The 14192-nt window shown below is 39.6% G+C and overlaps 1 protein-coding gene across 1 annotated transcript in view; it reads right to left on the bottom strand.

Annotated features, from left to right (window-relative positions):
- Positions 1 to 1085: 1085 nt before the first annotated feature.
- Positions 1086 to 14192, bottom strand: part of adamtsl4 (ADAMTS like 4) — a 42617-nt gene continuing 29510 nt past the window's right edge. The window contains exons 6-17 of the mRNA XM_015381234.1: positions 9751 to 9890; positions 9226 to 9430; positions 8661 to 8845; positions 7488 to 7635; positions 6782 to 7042; positions 6520 to 6649; positions 4722 to 4926; positions 4354 to 4527; positions 4075 to 4254; positions 2475 to 2654; positions 1690 to 1837; positions 1086 to 1608 (exon numbers count right to left, since the gene is read on the bottom strand). Coding sequence (XP_015236720.1) covers positions 1478 to 1608; positions 1690 to 1837; positions 2475 to 2654; positions 4075 to 4254; positions 4354 to 4527; positions 4722 to 4926; positions 6520 to 6649; positions 6782 to 7042; positions 7488 to 7635; positions 8661 to 8845; positions 9226 to 9430; positions 9751 to 9890 — 2087 coding nt within the window. The 3' untranslated portion in view covers positions 1086 to 1477. The remainder of the gene's footprint in view (positions 1609 to 1689; positions 1838 to 2474; positions 2655 to 4074; positions 4255 to 4353; positions 4528 to 4721; positions 4927 to 6519; positions 6650 to 6781; positions 7043 to 7487; positions 7636 to 8660; positions 8846 to 9225; positions 9431 to 9750; positions 9891 to 14192) is intronic.

Below are 14192 nucleotides of genomic sequence, written 5' to 3'. Positions count from 1 at the left end.
ACACTTGAATTTAATTTTCACTACAGAATGACATAAAGGTGTGTTTTTAGGTCAATTTGTTTTGGAAACTGTATTTGTTTTTTACATAAAATATCCAATAGAAAACAATCCAAAATCAATGACTCCTCTTTTTAAAACTTACATTTTTTGTCCATGTTTAAAAAATTAAAAATGCAAATAAACTTTTTCAAATGGCCTCCGATTTTTTTTTTATTGCAGATATTTAACAAATTTTTATTTTTTTTATTTAAAGGCCAGGTAGCATTTGTGACTTTACACATTTTTTATTTAGCTGAGTACGAGGTAAAATGGCTCTTAAGATTTGAAAGGTTGCAGACTCCTTGTCTAGCAGATAAAATACCGAACACAATACATCACATTCTCTAGTAGTAATGCAACAAAAGAAGTGCAGGGGCTACTGTATATAGCTGTTGCAAGGTCCTGTATAGATCAAAGTGTGGAACTAACACTTTTTTGAGGCTCTCAGAAATGTGTCTTTTTTCCCATTATCTAAAGCTAATTTTACCATATTCAAATAAAGCAACAAAAAACTCAGAAATCAGTCTGTTTGGATTGATTTTGAAGGAGAGCTCTCCGATTTTTCTACAGGGAAAGAAATGAACTGCAACTACCAATCCTCACGTACATGTGATGTCAATTGCTGCTTTTAAAAGTCATGGAAAATGTCTTTTGGAACTCAGTGGTTTCAATCAAATATTTTTGCAGCTTTATAGACTTCTTCAGAGGAAGAACGCAAAATACTTAGCAGGTAAAACACCATTTGTGTATGTGAACTAGAAGAAGACAAGAGCCTTCTTTTTCTCATTTACGAGGACTGTCATCCATCTTTCCATCGCACAATATTTGGTCACTTGCTGCAATGTTTACCAACCCCTTTGGTTTAAACTGTCCAAGCACTTTATAACAGGACATGTCCAGAAGTATATTTTTTAGAAATCAGTTAGAGTAAAACTATTTAGGCCAAATAGAAAATGTCTTATCACTGTGGGGTAGACCTGCACTTATACTGCAACACAAGATTTTGAAAAGTATGTATATATATATATATATATATACATACATATATAGTTATTATTTTACAATTATCATCTAAGTAAAAAAGTTGTATAACAAAATGAAAAACTAGCAGTTGAAGCATCTCCTCCATGAATTTTAACCACTGTGAACCCACGATCACAGCAATGAGGGAAAAGTACAACCAGAACCACTGAAGCATCAATTACTGGACATAAAAACTCAACACATCTCAGTGGAAGAAGGTTACAGTTTGTCAGATATGACCGAGTAGTAGTAGAAGGAATCATCTGTTTTCACAGTGTTTTACCTGAAAAAAGTCAGGGAAAAAAAGCTAAATGTTATGTAAATGCCACGTCAACTCTGGGCTGTCTCTTTCTGCAGACTCATTCTTCATGGGGGTCGGTGATTTTGACCTTTCCTCCGTCTGGGGTTCGTTTGCTCAGTGCCTCTTAGCACGCAGGGCGCTCTGTGTGCAGGAGGCACAGCAGGCCATCTTGTAGTAGGAGTAGACACACATCCTGGCCTGCACCACCATCAGGCAATTATCAAGGCGGTCCCGACAGTTTTTATCTGCAAACAGAGAGAAGAAGGGACAGGTTAGTGTGAATAAAAAACAGAAGAAAGAATACTGTATGAGTCCACTTTACTCACCTGCAACTTGTGGGCCACAGGGTATGGTGTTACAAATCTGCTCCTGTTCTGGTTTGTTGCTGGGGTCGCAGGATAGGCTGTGCTTTCTGTCTGCTGTTAGACATCGAACCTCTCTCACCTGAATGCCCTTCCCACATGAACGGGAACACTAAGGACAAAAAACACAAAATGTTATAAACACAGACCTTTATATAATTTTTTTAGATCATGTGAGGTAGCGCATAACCAATAGGTTTTCCAACTGGGAATCTTTTACATGCAGTCTGCATTTGTACTCTAAGCTCTTTAGTTTGATAACATGCTGTGCATCCAGTAAATAACTGTCTACTCCATAGGTGTGGGCTTTACAAATTAACATTACATATCAATCAAATAATCCCATCCTCATGGTGAGACACATCTTCAACAGGGACAGGGAAGCTGCTCAGAATAAAAGAGAAGGTGGGTGGAGCTAAAATCAGGAAAATGGCCGATTAAAAGCCAGTGTCCTGAACTGAATCCAGTTGGGAATCTAAACCAAGACTTGGAGCTTACTAGCGCTGTTCTTGTAGTTGTGAGATGATAAAGCAGGACCAGGCCTAAAATCATTATCACAGATAGGAAGAAGAAGGATTCTTCATATTTATTCATTTTACATGAAACCGAAAACTAATAACAATATGGTTCTACAGTATAAAGCCTTTATTAACTGTTCATATCTCACCTTTACTTTTGCATCAGCAAAAGCCTGAATCAAGATTCTAACTAAACATAAAACAATTTTGTCCATTGCCCTGGTCTCTTACCGCGCTCCATTCAGTCGTGAACCACTGCGGCTGACACTCTCCCATGCTGCATTCCTGGACAGCTGCAGGCTTCTCCAGATGTGAGCACTCAGTAGGTGGCACGACAGTAAAGTTGCTCCCCAACTTCTGGACACAAACTATGTCTCTTCGCTGGCTCCCATCCCCACATTTGACATTACACTGAAAAAAAATCCTCACATTAGTTATATCAGCAATGGCCAATAAAAAAAGTAACAAAAGAGATAGAAACCAGGAAGTTAAAGGCTAAACTGATTAGAACTTGATTGTAAACATTTTAAAAATCGTTTGTCAGAGATCCTGAGATTATTTTTTTTTCTTTTTTCTATGTGATCTAATATTCTATCATTTATAAAAGCTTTCTGCTTTTGTTAAAGTGAGGGTACAGCAGATAATGTTAAATATCAACAGGTTTCACCACAGATACTAATTTTGAAAGACACAGAGTGTAGAATTTGGTGACATCTAGTGGTGAACATGCTGAATGCAGCAGACATTTTCTTGTCTTTGCTGTATATTTGGAGCTTAGACTCTGTAAGCCCACAATTCTGTTCAGCTCGTCACACTGTTTCTGTCTTCTTTTATGAAACTGTTAAACTAATTTTAGACAAAAAAAATTACACCTTTTTAAGTGCTGACATCAAATCTTATTAAAGTTTTATGTTTGAGGGTTAATTTAGATTATTAAAAATATTTGCTAAATGCTAGAATAATCTCTATTGTTCAACTTACATACATTTTCTTAATATTTGCTAGAAGTTCCTGTTAAAATGTACGACTTGAGTGAACTGTTTAGGTTATCCTTCAAAAACTGCCTCTCATTAGTCAGGATTAAAGGTTTTGTTGCTAATACACACGTTTTAGCCACATTTGTAAAAACTTTTAATGAGACTGAGATTGGGGCTTCAAGATGGAAACTTTATATCTAAATTGGCAGAACGCCTACTTGAAAGACTCATAATGGTTTTATCCGGTGTCTTGACATGTGGCTTCAGTATTTTTAGTGCTCTTTCTTTGTGATAACATATATGTGAGGAACTGAACCAGCTTCCTCTGCAGAAACATCCCAAAATTCAACATAATGTTGCCAACCCTATGGAAGGTATTCTCAGGTTTCTCATTTCCCCCGCTCCAAATGTAGGATTGGTTATTCTGGCTAAATCTTTCAAAGGAACTTCTTCAGACTGCAGGGTATGTCCATAAAAGTTAGGTGTTTTAAAGATCTCTATCAGGCTTATTTAATTGTTGTTGTTGTTTTTTTTGCTTTTATGCTAAACATGTAAGCGATGCTCATCTAGTAAAATGAAATGCTGTACATGGGTTAAAAGTAGCAAAAAATTGTAATCTTAGAATATGTAACATTGAGAACATAAGCATAAGTGAGGTAGTTAGAGCTACCTCAATTAGAGATAGTTCAGTTAAGGCTAACCTAAAACAGGTAAAGCTTAGTCAGGTGTAAAGAGACAGAGACAAAACATTTTCTACATTTATGTTTCAAATATTAATTTTGTAAAATGAGCTTCAATGTCCAAAATACTTTAACCGATACAGTTGGAGGAAAACATAACACCGTGGGTCCTACCTGTGTCCAGGGGCTGCTGTACCACATTGTCACTGGCACGCAAGGGCCCTTGTTGCAAGCCTTCATGTCTGCTGGTTTTTCAGCGATGCAGTCTCCCCCTCCTCCTCCCTCTTTCACCCCTCCTCGGGTGAGACAGACCACTTCTCTCCTCTGTACCCCGGGACCGCACTGCGCTGAACACTGAGGCCATAGACGAGGAGATTATGTTGAAGGCTACAGTTGAGTGCATGCATGTTTTTCCTTTTTCCCCCCACTGCTCTTGATCTGTGGGCTACTCACAGTGTTGGACCACTCAGTGAAGTACCAGTTGGTCACACAGGGGCCCATGTTGCACTCCTCACTTCCATCTGGGCGGAGACGAGCGTTGCACTCATTATCGTTCACAACGCTGCCCTGATCGCTGACGCAGCGCACAGCCCGTGTCCTCCTCCCTACTCCACAGTCCACTGAGCACTGCAGGAATGGACAACAGGAGAAGAAGTCAGACTGAGTTTGAGTTGCCTAAACTGTTGAAATGATAGTTATGAGCTCAGCTTAGCTTTATTCTATGCATCTAATTTAGGATGGAAATGGAGTGACAGGGTAAAAAAAAAACATCTTCTGTGTAGGAGGTTAATTTGGAGATGCTTTCTTTTTTGTTGACCCACCGTGCTCCAGTTGGAGCTGACTTCCCAGTGGGAGCAGAGGCGGAGCTGGCAGACCTGCGTTGAGTCCGGTGGGGTGAGGTGGGAACAGCGTTGAGGGTGGACCATGGTGGAGCGAGACCCGAAGCTCTGCCTGCACTGCAGCTGCCTCTGCTGCACACCCGGGCCACACGACACGCTGCACTCCGACCACGCACTGGCCTCCCAGCTAATAAACATAAAAAACAAGAACTCCCTTCATTTTACTTGTTTTTTCTTTAAAAAACTCATTATGACTTTACATATTTTAGTTATCTGATAAATAGGTTACTTAACTTTTTGTCACTTTACACACAGAATGGATGAAAATTATTTGATAAACAAACACAAAGTAGAGCATGAATGTAAAGCAGAAGTAAAACAAAAACTAAAGCTTAGTCATATTGGATGCAGAATGGTCAGAGAACATCACCCTTCAGGTCAGATTGAATTGAACTTTGACAGGGCCTTCATAACATAGTTACGCTTTGATCTAAACCATTCAGTTGAAGCTCTAGCTGAATATTTAGGATCAGTTGTAAGTGTTTTACTGCCTCAAAAATGTTCTCTTCCTGAACTGACAGGTATTTAGCTCTGACTAGCTTCACTGCCAACTCCCTGCTGAAAAAATACCCGCAGCATGATTCGACCACCACCATGCTTGAAGATGAGGGTGTTGTTTTAAAGTTTAAGTATATTATTTTCCATATAGGACAACGACTCCAGAGTACCTTCTTCCAGCTATTTGAAGTATCATCTGTGCCTTTTGGGATAACCTGTACATGTGACCTTCTTTCAGCTCCACTATCAGAAAGTCCAGATTTATCTGTCTGATAACTGCCTTCTTATTCTCTTCCTTAACTAAAAGTGTGCGAGTTCAGGTTGGATGGTCTTCATGGTGCTATTTGTTCTGTATGCTTTTCAGATGCTATTTGACCCAGCAAATCTCACAGAACAGCTGGAAACATACATAGATTAAATCACACACAGATAGACTCTTCTTTTTTAACAGTTTGGTGAAAACATTAGGTAGAGCTGCATTTTATTTAGCCCCTTGAACCCTACGGACCCACCGGCGGGTCCAGCTGCTACATGACCTCGTAATTTTACCAAACCCCCAGTATTGATGTAAAAAACATATTTGGCACAGTTTGGTGACATTTATGGATAAATGTGCCAAACTGGCCCCTCCGCCGAAGAAATTTCTCACTAATACCATTCTAAAATAAATATGATTCATCTGATTGAGTCCAAATTTGGTATATTTTTACACAACATTTAGATTTGAAAGTCTGTACTACTTTTTTGTGCTATAAATAATATTTTGGTAGTGTTTTGCAATGTTTATTTCAAAGAAAATGTTGGCGAGGTTCAAAAAATGCAAAATATTTTGTATTTTGTCCCTAATATTTCAGGCAGGGTCAAAGCTACAATGGTGCTGACACCAGAAAACCATTCTATGACATCTTACCTTTACAGACGTACCAAAAGTTTCTTCTTAAATCTAATAGCTTTGAGGCTATAAGTTATTTACTTTTGTGTGTTTTTGTCAGGCAGAAATTTATTTATACCCCCTTAGGGTGTAAGAGGTTAGGTGTATCAGAGTACGGGCTTAAAAAAACAAATCACAGTTTTTAGATTTCTATTTGCAAGGATTTTGAAACTAAATAACAAAATGTTTGTTTTTTTGTCATTTAAAAGGCAAAATATCTCTGAATACTTTTGCGAGGAACAATAAAAAGAAGGAATTTTACTAAATAATAGATAAAGTAGGTCAGCTTACAAAGGAGGACAGGGTTGTGTGTTACAAGACTCCTCCTCTGCGGCTGGTTTGGCTGCAGAGTCACAGTTCTCCTCGGGTACTTCTTCCTCCGTGTGGCGGTTTACACACAAAAACACTCTGTACTGAGAACCTAGACGGGGATGAAAAGAGTGAATCAGGAATTTTACACTTTCTTGCACATGCAAAGCACATCCTGTGGAGGGAGACCTTGTATCGTCTAAATAATCAAGCAGATGTAGACCAACTGAATGAGAATCTCTACCTCTGCCACAGGTCACAGAGCACTCGGTGAGGCCGCCTCTCCTCCACACGAAAGGCAGCTGAGTGTCGGGCGGCAGGTCAGTGCGAGGGGGGATCCGGGCATTTCTATTGGGCGCAGAGCCCTGAGGGCGTGTCCTTTCAGGCGACCAGCGATCAAAGGATGGGGGGTTGAAGGCAGCGGATGAGGCAGAGGAGGACGAGAAAGAGGGGTAGGAAGGATCTGAAACAAGAGGAGGGTCTCCTACTGATACTGTGAGGGGACCTGAGAGAGAGGATAAACAAAGATAAATCAGGAATGGCAGGAAAGGTGGAAGAGAAGCTAATAAAGATGTATAGAGGGGAACATACAAGAGATTATCTGTCTAAGGGAAAACAAGCTGAAATATGTAGAATAGGAGGAAGTCTGTGTGAGTCAGAGGGTAATGGTATTATGATGAGGTCAGGGTCTCATGACGGTAAACATGTTGAGATGATAGCCTCGCATCTGGGTCATGGGCAAACAGAATCATGCAAACAAGCCGAAACAAGATTCTCTCCCACAGCCACGCCTGTCCTAATCCAAAGAGGCGTCTATCAGGACTTGCAGCGGTGCTGCTTTGAGTCATTTTGAGGGGGAAAAAAGGGCCACTGTGTGATGTAGTGTTGAGTTCAAAATTGGGTTCAGTCTTTGACAAGAAGAGTTGATAAGTTAAAAGTGGTTGGCATACCGCGAAGGGAAGCCCTCGCTGTGTCTCGCTCCCTCAGTGTCTCCCTTGGTGTCTCGCTCTCTGCCTGCCTCTCCTTCTCTCCCTCTTTCTTCTCCACTGGGATGTAAAACTCATAATCAATGCCCGGGTTCTCCTTATGGAAAATTATCTGGAGATGAAAACAAACACGAGAAACGCAGAAACGTTTGTGTCAGACATCAAAAACGCAGCATATTCATCAGACATATTTTGCAACGGATTTTGGTGTGACTAAATAAAGCTACTGGAATGAAAGGAACCCTGGTGTTTAATGAAATCTCTGGGTGAGGCTGTTAAAATAAAGCCCTTGGCACTATGATGTGGTTCAGGCTAAGATTTGATGTAGCTGTCTTCATGATGTTGTAATATTCAAACGTGCCTGCCTGGATCCACAGCAGATGAGCATCGAGCGTTTAAGGCTAAAGCCCATTAGCTAAAGCCCCATAAGTCACTCTGATTACCCTTTATCTTCCTCATTCATCCATCTCTGTTTGGGAGTTAGGATGCCTTTGACTGCTGAAGTATTTTGCAGTGCATGAAAAAAACAGGTTGTGAGATTTTTTTGTATTATAAAAGACCATTTTTTAAATTATTTGTAAAGATTAATCTTAAAAATATTAAAGTTCTGGCCATATGATGATACTGTCCAAGCTTGAGAAAAAGTGTACTTATTGCGGCCATGAATAAGTTTTACCATTCTAACACTGGAAAAAATCCAATTCTACATAGATAAGTCATTTTTTTCCTAAAATAAGTGCATTTGCTCTTGAATTGAGGAGATAAAAGAAACATTTTTCCAATGGAACAAGATAATTTAGATTAAAAATAACTTATTTCAAGTGCATATTATCGAATTATCTTATTTTAAGAGCAAAAATACTAATTCCATTGGCAAACTGTCTCATTAACCTATTCAAATCAAGTGTAAATACACTTAATTTGACGAATGTTTACTTATTTTTAGTGATTTAGTTCCAGACCTTCCAGTGAAGATACAGTTTTAATCCTCGTCCTCTAGAAAATGTAGCCAAAGCTGATGCTATGTTTTCTGCAGGATACTAATATTCCCAAATACCATTTTAAATGTTTTCAAAGACCCGCTCTTTGTTTATTTACAGCGCTGAAATAAATGCCTTCCTGTGCTTCAGTACTCACATAAAGCTGCAGCTGTGTTGTGGTTGGTCCTCGCGCCTTCAGAGACTCCCCTCTCTCTTCCCCCTCTCCCCCCTGTGCTCTGGGTCGGCTGTATATGAAAGTAGTCCCCCCCGCCTTGTACTCTCCTGGAGGGTCCACAGCCCAGCGGCCATTCACCACGGACGCCCCGGTGCCGCTCCGCAAAGCTGATAGCAAAGAAGGTGGAAACGTCAGATAGCTTCAGGCAACATTTTACTTTTGTATTTGAGGCCTAGTTAGATCTGGCCAAGTCCTGGAAGCTCTTTCCTGTGTCCAAACACACTCAGACAGACAAACAGGAGGCTACAGAGGCAAAGATACACACACTTCACTGATTCCTCACAACCCAAGGAACACATGCTGTATTTGGCCTGACTACAAGACCACAAAATCTACAGTTTTAGATGAAGCCAGCACACACATGATCAGAGGCCAACTCTGCACTCTGCTCGCCAACACTTCACTTTTAGCTGGATCTGTAGCCGATAAATCTCCAATTACACCAGTGTGAGCGTGCATTGGAATTCGCTTGTCCTTAAGATCTCACCCAGGTAGTTGGGGCTTGCTCGTCTCTCTGCGATGTTGATGAATGTGGCTCTTGGCGGGATGTCCAGGATCTTGTGGTATCCAAGGGGAACCGTGACATTGTGGAAGCTTCCAGTCACCTTTTTGCAGGAGCTGTTCCGCCCGCCGCACACCCCACACTTGTCGATGATGGCACTGGAGCCCAGCACGCCGTCGCAACCCTCAGTCTGATAGGAGAAAGGAGGGGTTGTTAACAGCTCGCATCCAGTTTTATTGTTTATTTAACTCTTTATTGTGTAAATTGGTTAATAATGCTTGCAAGACTCCTGTCAGAGGCAAAGAAGTGGAATGAGGTTGAAGTCAAGGTGGGGGAACAAATGAGAGAAAAGATACAGAGAAAATAGGTCCATAAATAGGGCTGTCTGAATCTGAATTGCAGGGTTAAATCAGCATCCAGATGTGAGACATATTAGAAGAGCCAGATTCTGCTTTATTTCAAGCCTAGGACAGCCGGGTCTTCCACACACAAACAGCTGAATGAACTCACCAGACACTGTCCCTCTACGCAGACGTCGTTGGCACTGGTGTTGAAGCAGGGCGTGCCATCTCGGACACGTTCCGCCAGCTGAACGTAGAACCGATAACCAGCAGGTCGGCAGGTGAGCTCGCACTGCTTGTCTAAACCAGCTGCGACACACAAGCAGAGAGTTTTAGGATTATATCACCACATTTAGAGTGAAAAAAATAACTACTCACATCTTTAAGAAAATCCTCACATATTTTCCTTCTAAGACAAAAAAAACTTTATTGTTTATTCAGATTTTTCTTTTAGATGAACCAATAAAAATTAGTTAAATCAATCTGGAGAGATTGGATATACGTTTCAAAGGTTTAAAAAAGAAAAGACATCAACCGTAAGAAGCAATCCCTCCAAATAATACATCGGGGAGGCAGCGTCATGGTGTGGGGATTATTTCCTTCAAAAGAAAATGTTAGCTAGACTAAACTGATGGAAAGTGGGGTTTAGAAAAATCTGGATAAAATATTCACAGTTCCATTTACTTCGCAATTATCAACTACTCTGTGTTGATCTACCACATAAAATCCCTATACAAGACATAAAAAAGAGACTTTTCAAGGAGACAAAATGTAGAGAGATTAATTAGGTGTTAGAGTTTTTTTTATTTTTTAGAAAGATGTTTGAATAAAGAAAGTGTAGGAAAAATTCCTTTAGCCCTCTTAAATACCTTCAAATGCAAGCCCGTAAAGTGATACCGGAACATATGACCTTCTGTCTGTCACAAAGCAAGATAGAGATCAGCAACTACCCATGCTGCTCCACTTGCTACTACACCTTCCCAGGAGAAACATACATATTCACAGGAGAATTGTAAACATGGATTTATGAGTGGACCTGAAGGCAGAGGGGGTGTAAGGAACCAAAGGACGAGAGCACAGCTTCAAGGTTAGGGAGGAAATGAAAGCCCTTCGGTCACAAGACTGTTAGCGTGGAGAACAGGCAAAGAAGCAAGACAGGCTAATAATGTGAAGATACTTTTTACACTCTGACAGATCTGGTTCTTTGTTCCCTAATGCATTGACAAAAAACATGTATGATAAACGTCACACCACCGTCCTACTTATAGTAGAAAATATGGAACTATTTATTTTATATCACGAAAGAACTGAAAATAGGGGCGCCAGGAGACTTCAATGATTACCGTTTTCTATAAGGAAGGATATCAGGGAGCTTAATGGGTGTTAAAGTCCTCATGCAGAGAGAGCAGAAGTGTTTGTGTGGACTGAGCTGTGGATATGTTGCAAGAAATACTGCTGCAGACGCAAACTCGCTGCATGAGTCACGAGTCATAGATTAAGCTAGAGGTTGGGGGAAACAGGCGTCTGTGCTTCCGTGGATATTTTAAACAAATGGCATAAGCACTACAAATGAGAAGGAGCATCAAAGCAGCTTGTCATTTCTGGGAAAACCACCGCTCCGCAGGGAAAATCATTTTACCTCAGAGATGTAAAAATGTCTCTAAAAACTTCGCAATTTCTTAAACATTTGAGAAGATTTTATCACGAAAACAGAACGTCTGCCACCTTGAAAAGCCATCAGCCGAAGCCGGTCAAAGTTCCCATCTTCTTTAAAGTCAGACGTTTAAAAAGAGATAGGTGGGAGCAAAGTGTAAAGGGCGCATACTTGACCTCTTCTCTCACCTAGAGAGGTTGAAGGATCTCCACATGCTTCCACACAATTGCAGAACTTCTAGAAATTACTTAAAGCAGCAAGAGCTTTACCAGATGTCATACAAGCATAGTAATACCACAGTTAGAACCTCAAAAAGAGAAGTTAACCTCTGTTGGAGAAAGCTTCAAAAGTTCCTCAGAAAGTCCAGTGCCATAACTGGCTCTTGGAGGATTCAATTGAGGGACTAGTTTGCCACCAATGCAGAGCTTGATCAGAAATGGCAGCAGGTATGTGTGAGTGTTCTAAGGTAAAACATTAAAAAAAAGAAAATTGTAGGATAGGATTCCAGAGGACTAAGTTATAATTGTTTTCTCTGAAGATGCTCCCATTATAACAACTGAAGGAAAGATTAATCTTAACTTGAGTTAAGCAGAAAGCATCTTATGTAGGGCTTAAAATAAAAGTTTAAAAGTGATTTTATCTTTCAGCATCATAGTAAGTTACTTATCCAAAACTGTTAACAAAACTTTAAACTGTTAAATATTTTTTAACTTACTAAATCTGTATTTCAGTTAAACTATTTCATTTAAACAATAAACTCTTACCTCAAAATAACCTTCAGGATTGGGTGAAATTTTGTGTGCATCTAAAGTCATGGGCAGGGAGGAAAAAAAATAGCCTGCAGATGCATTCAGTGTGTTTCTGTTGTAATTTCTTTGCAAAGGATTCTCTGCATTACAAGCCAAGCTCTGGAGGGTTTTGCGGAAAAAGTGATCAGCATTAGAGGTGAGCCATACTGTGAGTCATGACAGATACAAAAAATGTTAGGACCCACAGCACAGATCAATCCTTGCTCTCTGGATGAACACTTTTTAAGCCTCAGACTAGTAATGAGGTTGAGAGATGCGTTCAGACCAGGTGGAAGTAGAAAAGGGTTCAAGTACAGAAAGTTTGTACCTGAAGTGGATGTTTACGATAACTCAGTTTTATCAAAACATGGATTTAACTGAACCAGACACATCAGATAGCTTGTAAACACATACTGAAGAGCGAGTTTTCATTCTGCACATGTAAACATCTGCTTTAGCTTTTCAAACAAGACACTGCAGCAAAGTGACAGAATTACGAGTTAAAAGATACAACTGCACAGCATAAAGCCAGGGATGAGAAGATAACTTCCAAAATAGCTTAATAAAGAACACAGCGAAGACACAGACAAAAACTCTTTTCCTCATTTTTTTTTTTTACTATTTTGGCCTTTACAGCTTTAGTAAAATCAAAGATGATGTCTCATTTTTTTTTACCATTAATATTTTTATCTTAGTTTGAGTGAAAATGTATCCGAAGTTAACTTTTTCTAATCATCTACCTTTATAGTTTAAGACAAAACTAATTATACTTGTCATTGCATAATACAATTTAATAGAAAACAGCCTTACTTTTTTTTAAAACATTAGGAGAAAAAAAAAGTTTTTAAAGGAAATCTCAAATAAATTGGAACCAATTATGATAACAAGATCATCAATACACATTATACCATAAAGCAAATCCATACTCTAGATAGTAGAAGAGATAAAGACACAAACTGGCTTTGAATCTGTTTGTGCTGATATATAATTATTAACTTGGTAATATATTTAGTTGTTTGGGTCATTGTGATAGTGCAGAATACTCCTTTGACCTGTCTATATATTGTAGATTTGATGCTTCTCTAACTAAGGTGGTTCTCCTGCAAAAGATACAGAAAATAAATGGATAATAAATTATAATAACTTATGGTTTCATTATTGAATACATGTTTTATGAATCTCTATGTTTTAAAGAGATTTTCCCTGGGAGAAATGACTGAACTTAAATAAAAATACAAAACCAAAAAAAACTAATGTAACAAGCTCTGCATTATTTATTTTTATTAGATTGTTATTGGTCTATCTTGTTTTGCAATATGTCGAGATAAGCGGCCGTTGAGAAGAGTTGGTGGAGGTTCATCCATCTGAGCGTAATTTTGGTGTTAATCTAACTGTGGCTCCTTTTTTGTCAGGGTGGGGGGTTAATCGACAAAGACAACTTTCCCATGTTTTATGTAATGATATGATGATGACCATGATCTTTTAGGCTTATCATTAAAATTTTGTCATTCTCATATTTAAATTTTTTACTTTTGTATAGGAGTATGGAGTCGGGGGCCCTTTATGAGGGGCCATCCGTTCTCTGTACAAGCGGAGCAGGAGCATGGTTCGCACTGCCGGCATTAAGTCGGACCTGTTCCCAGTGCATGTTGGACTCCGACAGGGCTGCCCTCTGTCACCGGTCCTGTTCATAACTTTTATTGACAGGATTTCTTTAAAGATCACCACCCACTTATTGCACAAACACAAAAAAAATAAAAAATTAACATGCAATTTAGCACCCCTGGTTTGGAATCTCTGAAGATCTGGCCCTTAGGATTTAAGTGTCATGATCTTGTCGCTGATGGCTGGCTTAATTGCTCCTTTGATTCACCTGTCTAACTCTGCCCTGCTTATCATCAATGCTCATCTAATCCACTTGCTCCCGCTTCTATTTAAACTGCTTGGTCCCTGTCATTAGTGCCAGATTATTCTTAAGCCTTTCGAGAGAGTTTTTATACCATAACTAATAGTGTTCTGATTGCCTGACCTAGTCACGTTTCTGTCTTCGGACCTTTGAGCCTGCCTGCCCCTGTTCTGATCTGTTTGCCTGACCTGTCTTTGGATTCTGTTAGATTCTTTTGTGGATTGAACCTGGATCTGCCTCTTGACTTTGCCGTCTGGATTATC

This window comes from Cyprinodon variegatus, unplaced genomic scaffold (assembly GCF_000732505.1).
Source record: "Cyprinodon variegatus isolate N-32 unplaced genomic scaffold, C_variegatus-1.0 Scaffold229, whole genome shotgun sequence".
NCBI classification, from domain to species: Eukaryota; Metazoa; Chordata; class Actinopteri; order Cyprinodontiformes; family Cyprinodontidae; genus Cyprinodon; species Cyprinodon variegatus.
Note: the sequence above shows the minus strand (reverse complement) of the source record. Positions and strands in the feature narration are given on the sequence as shown.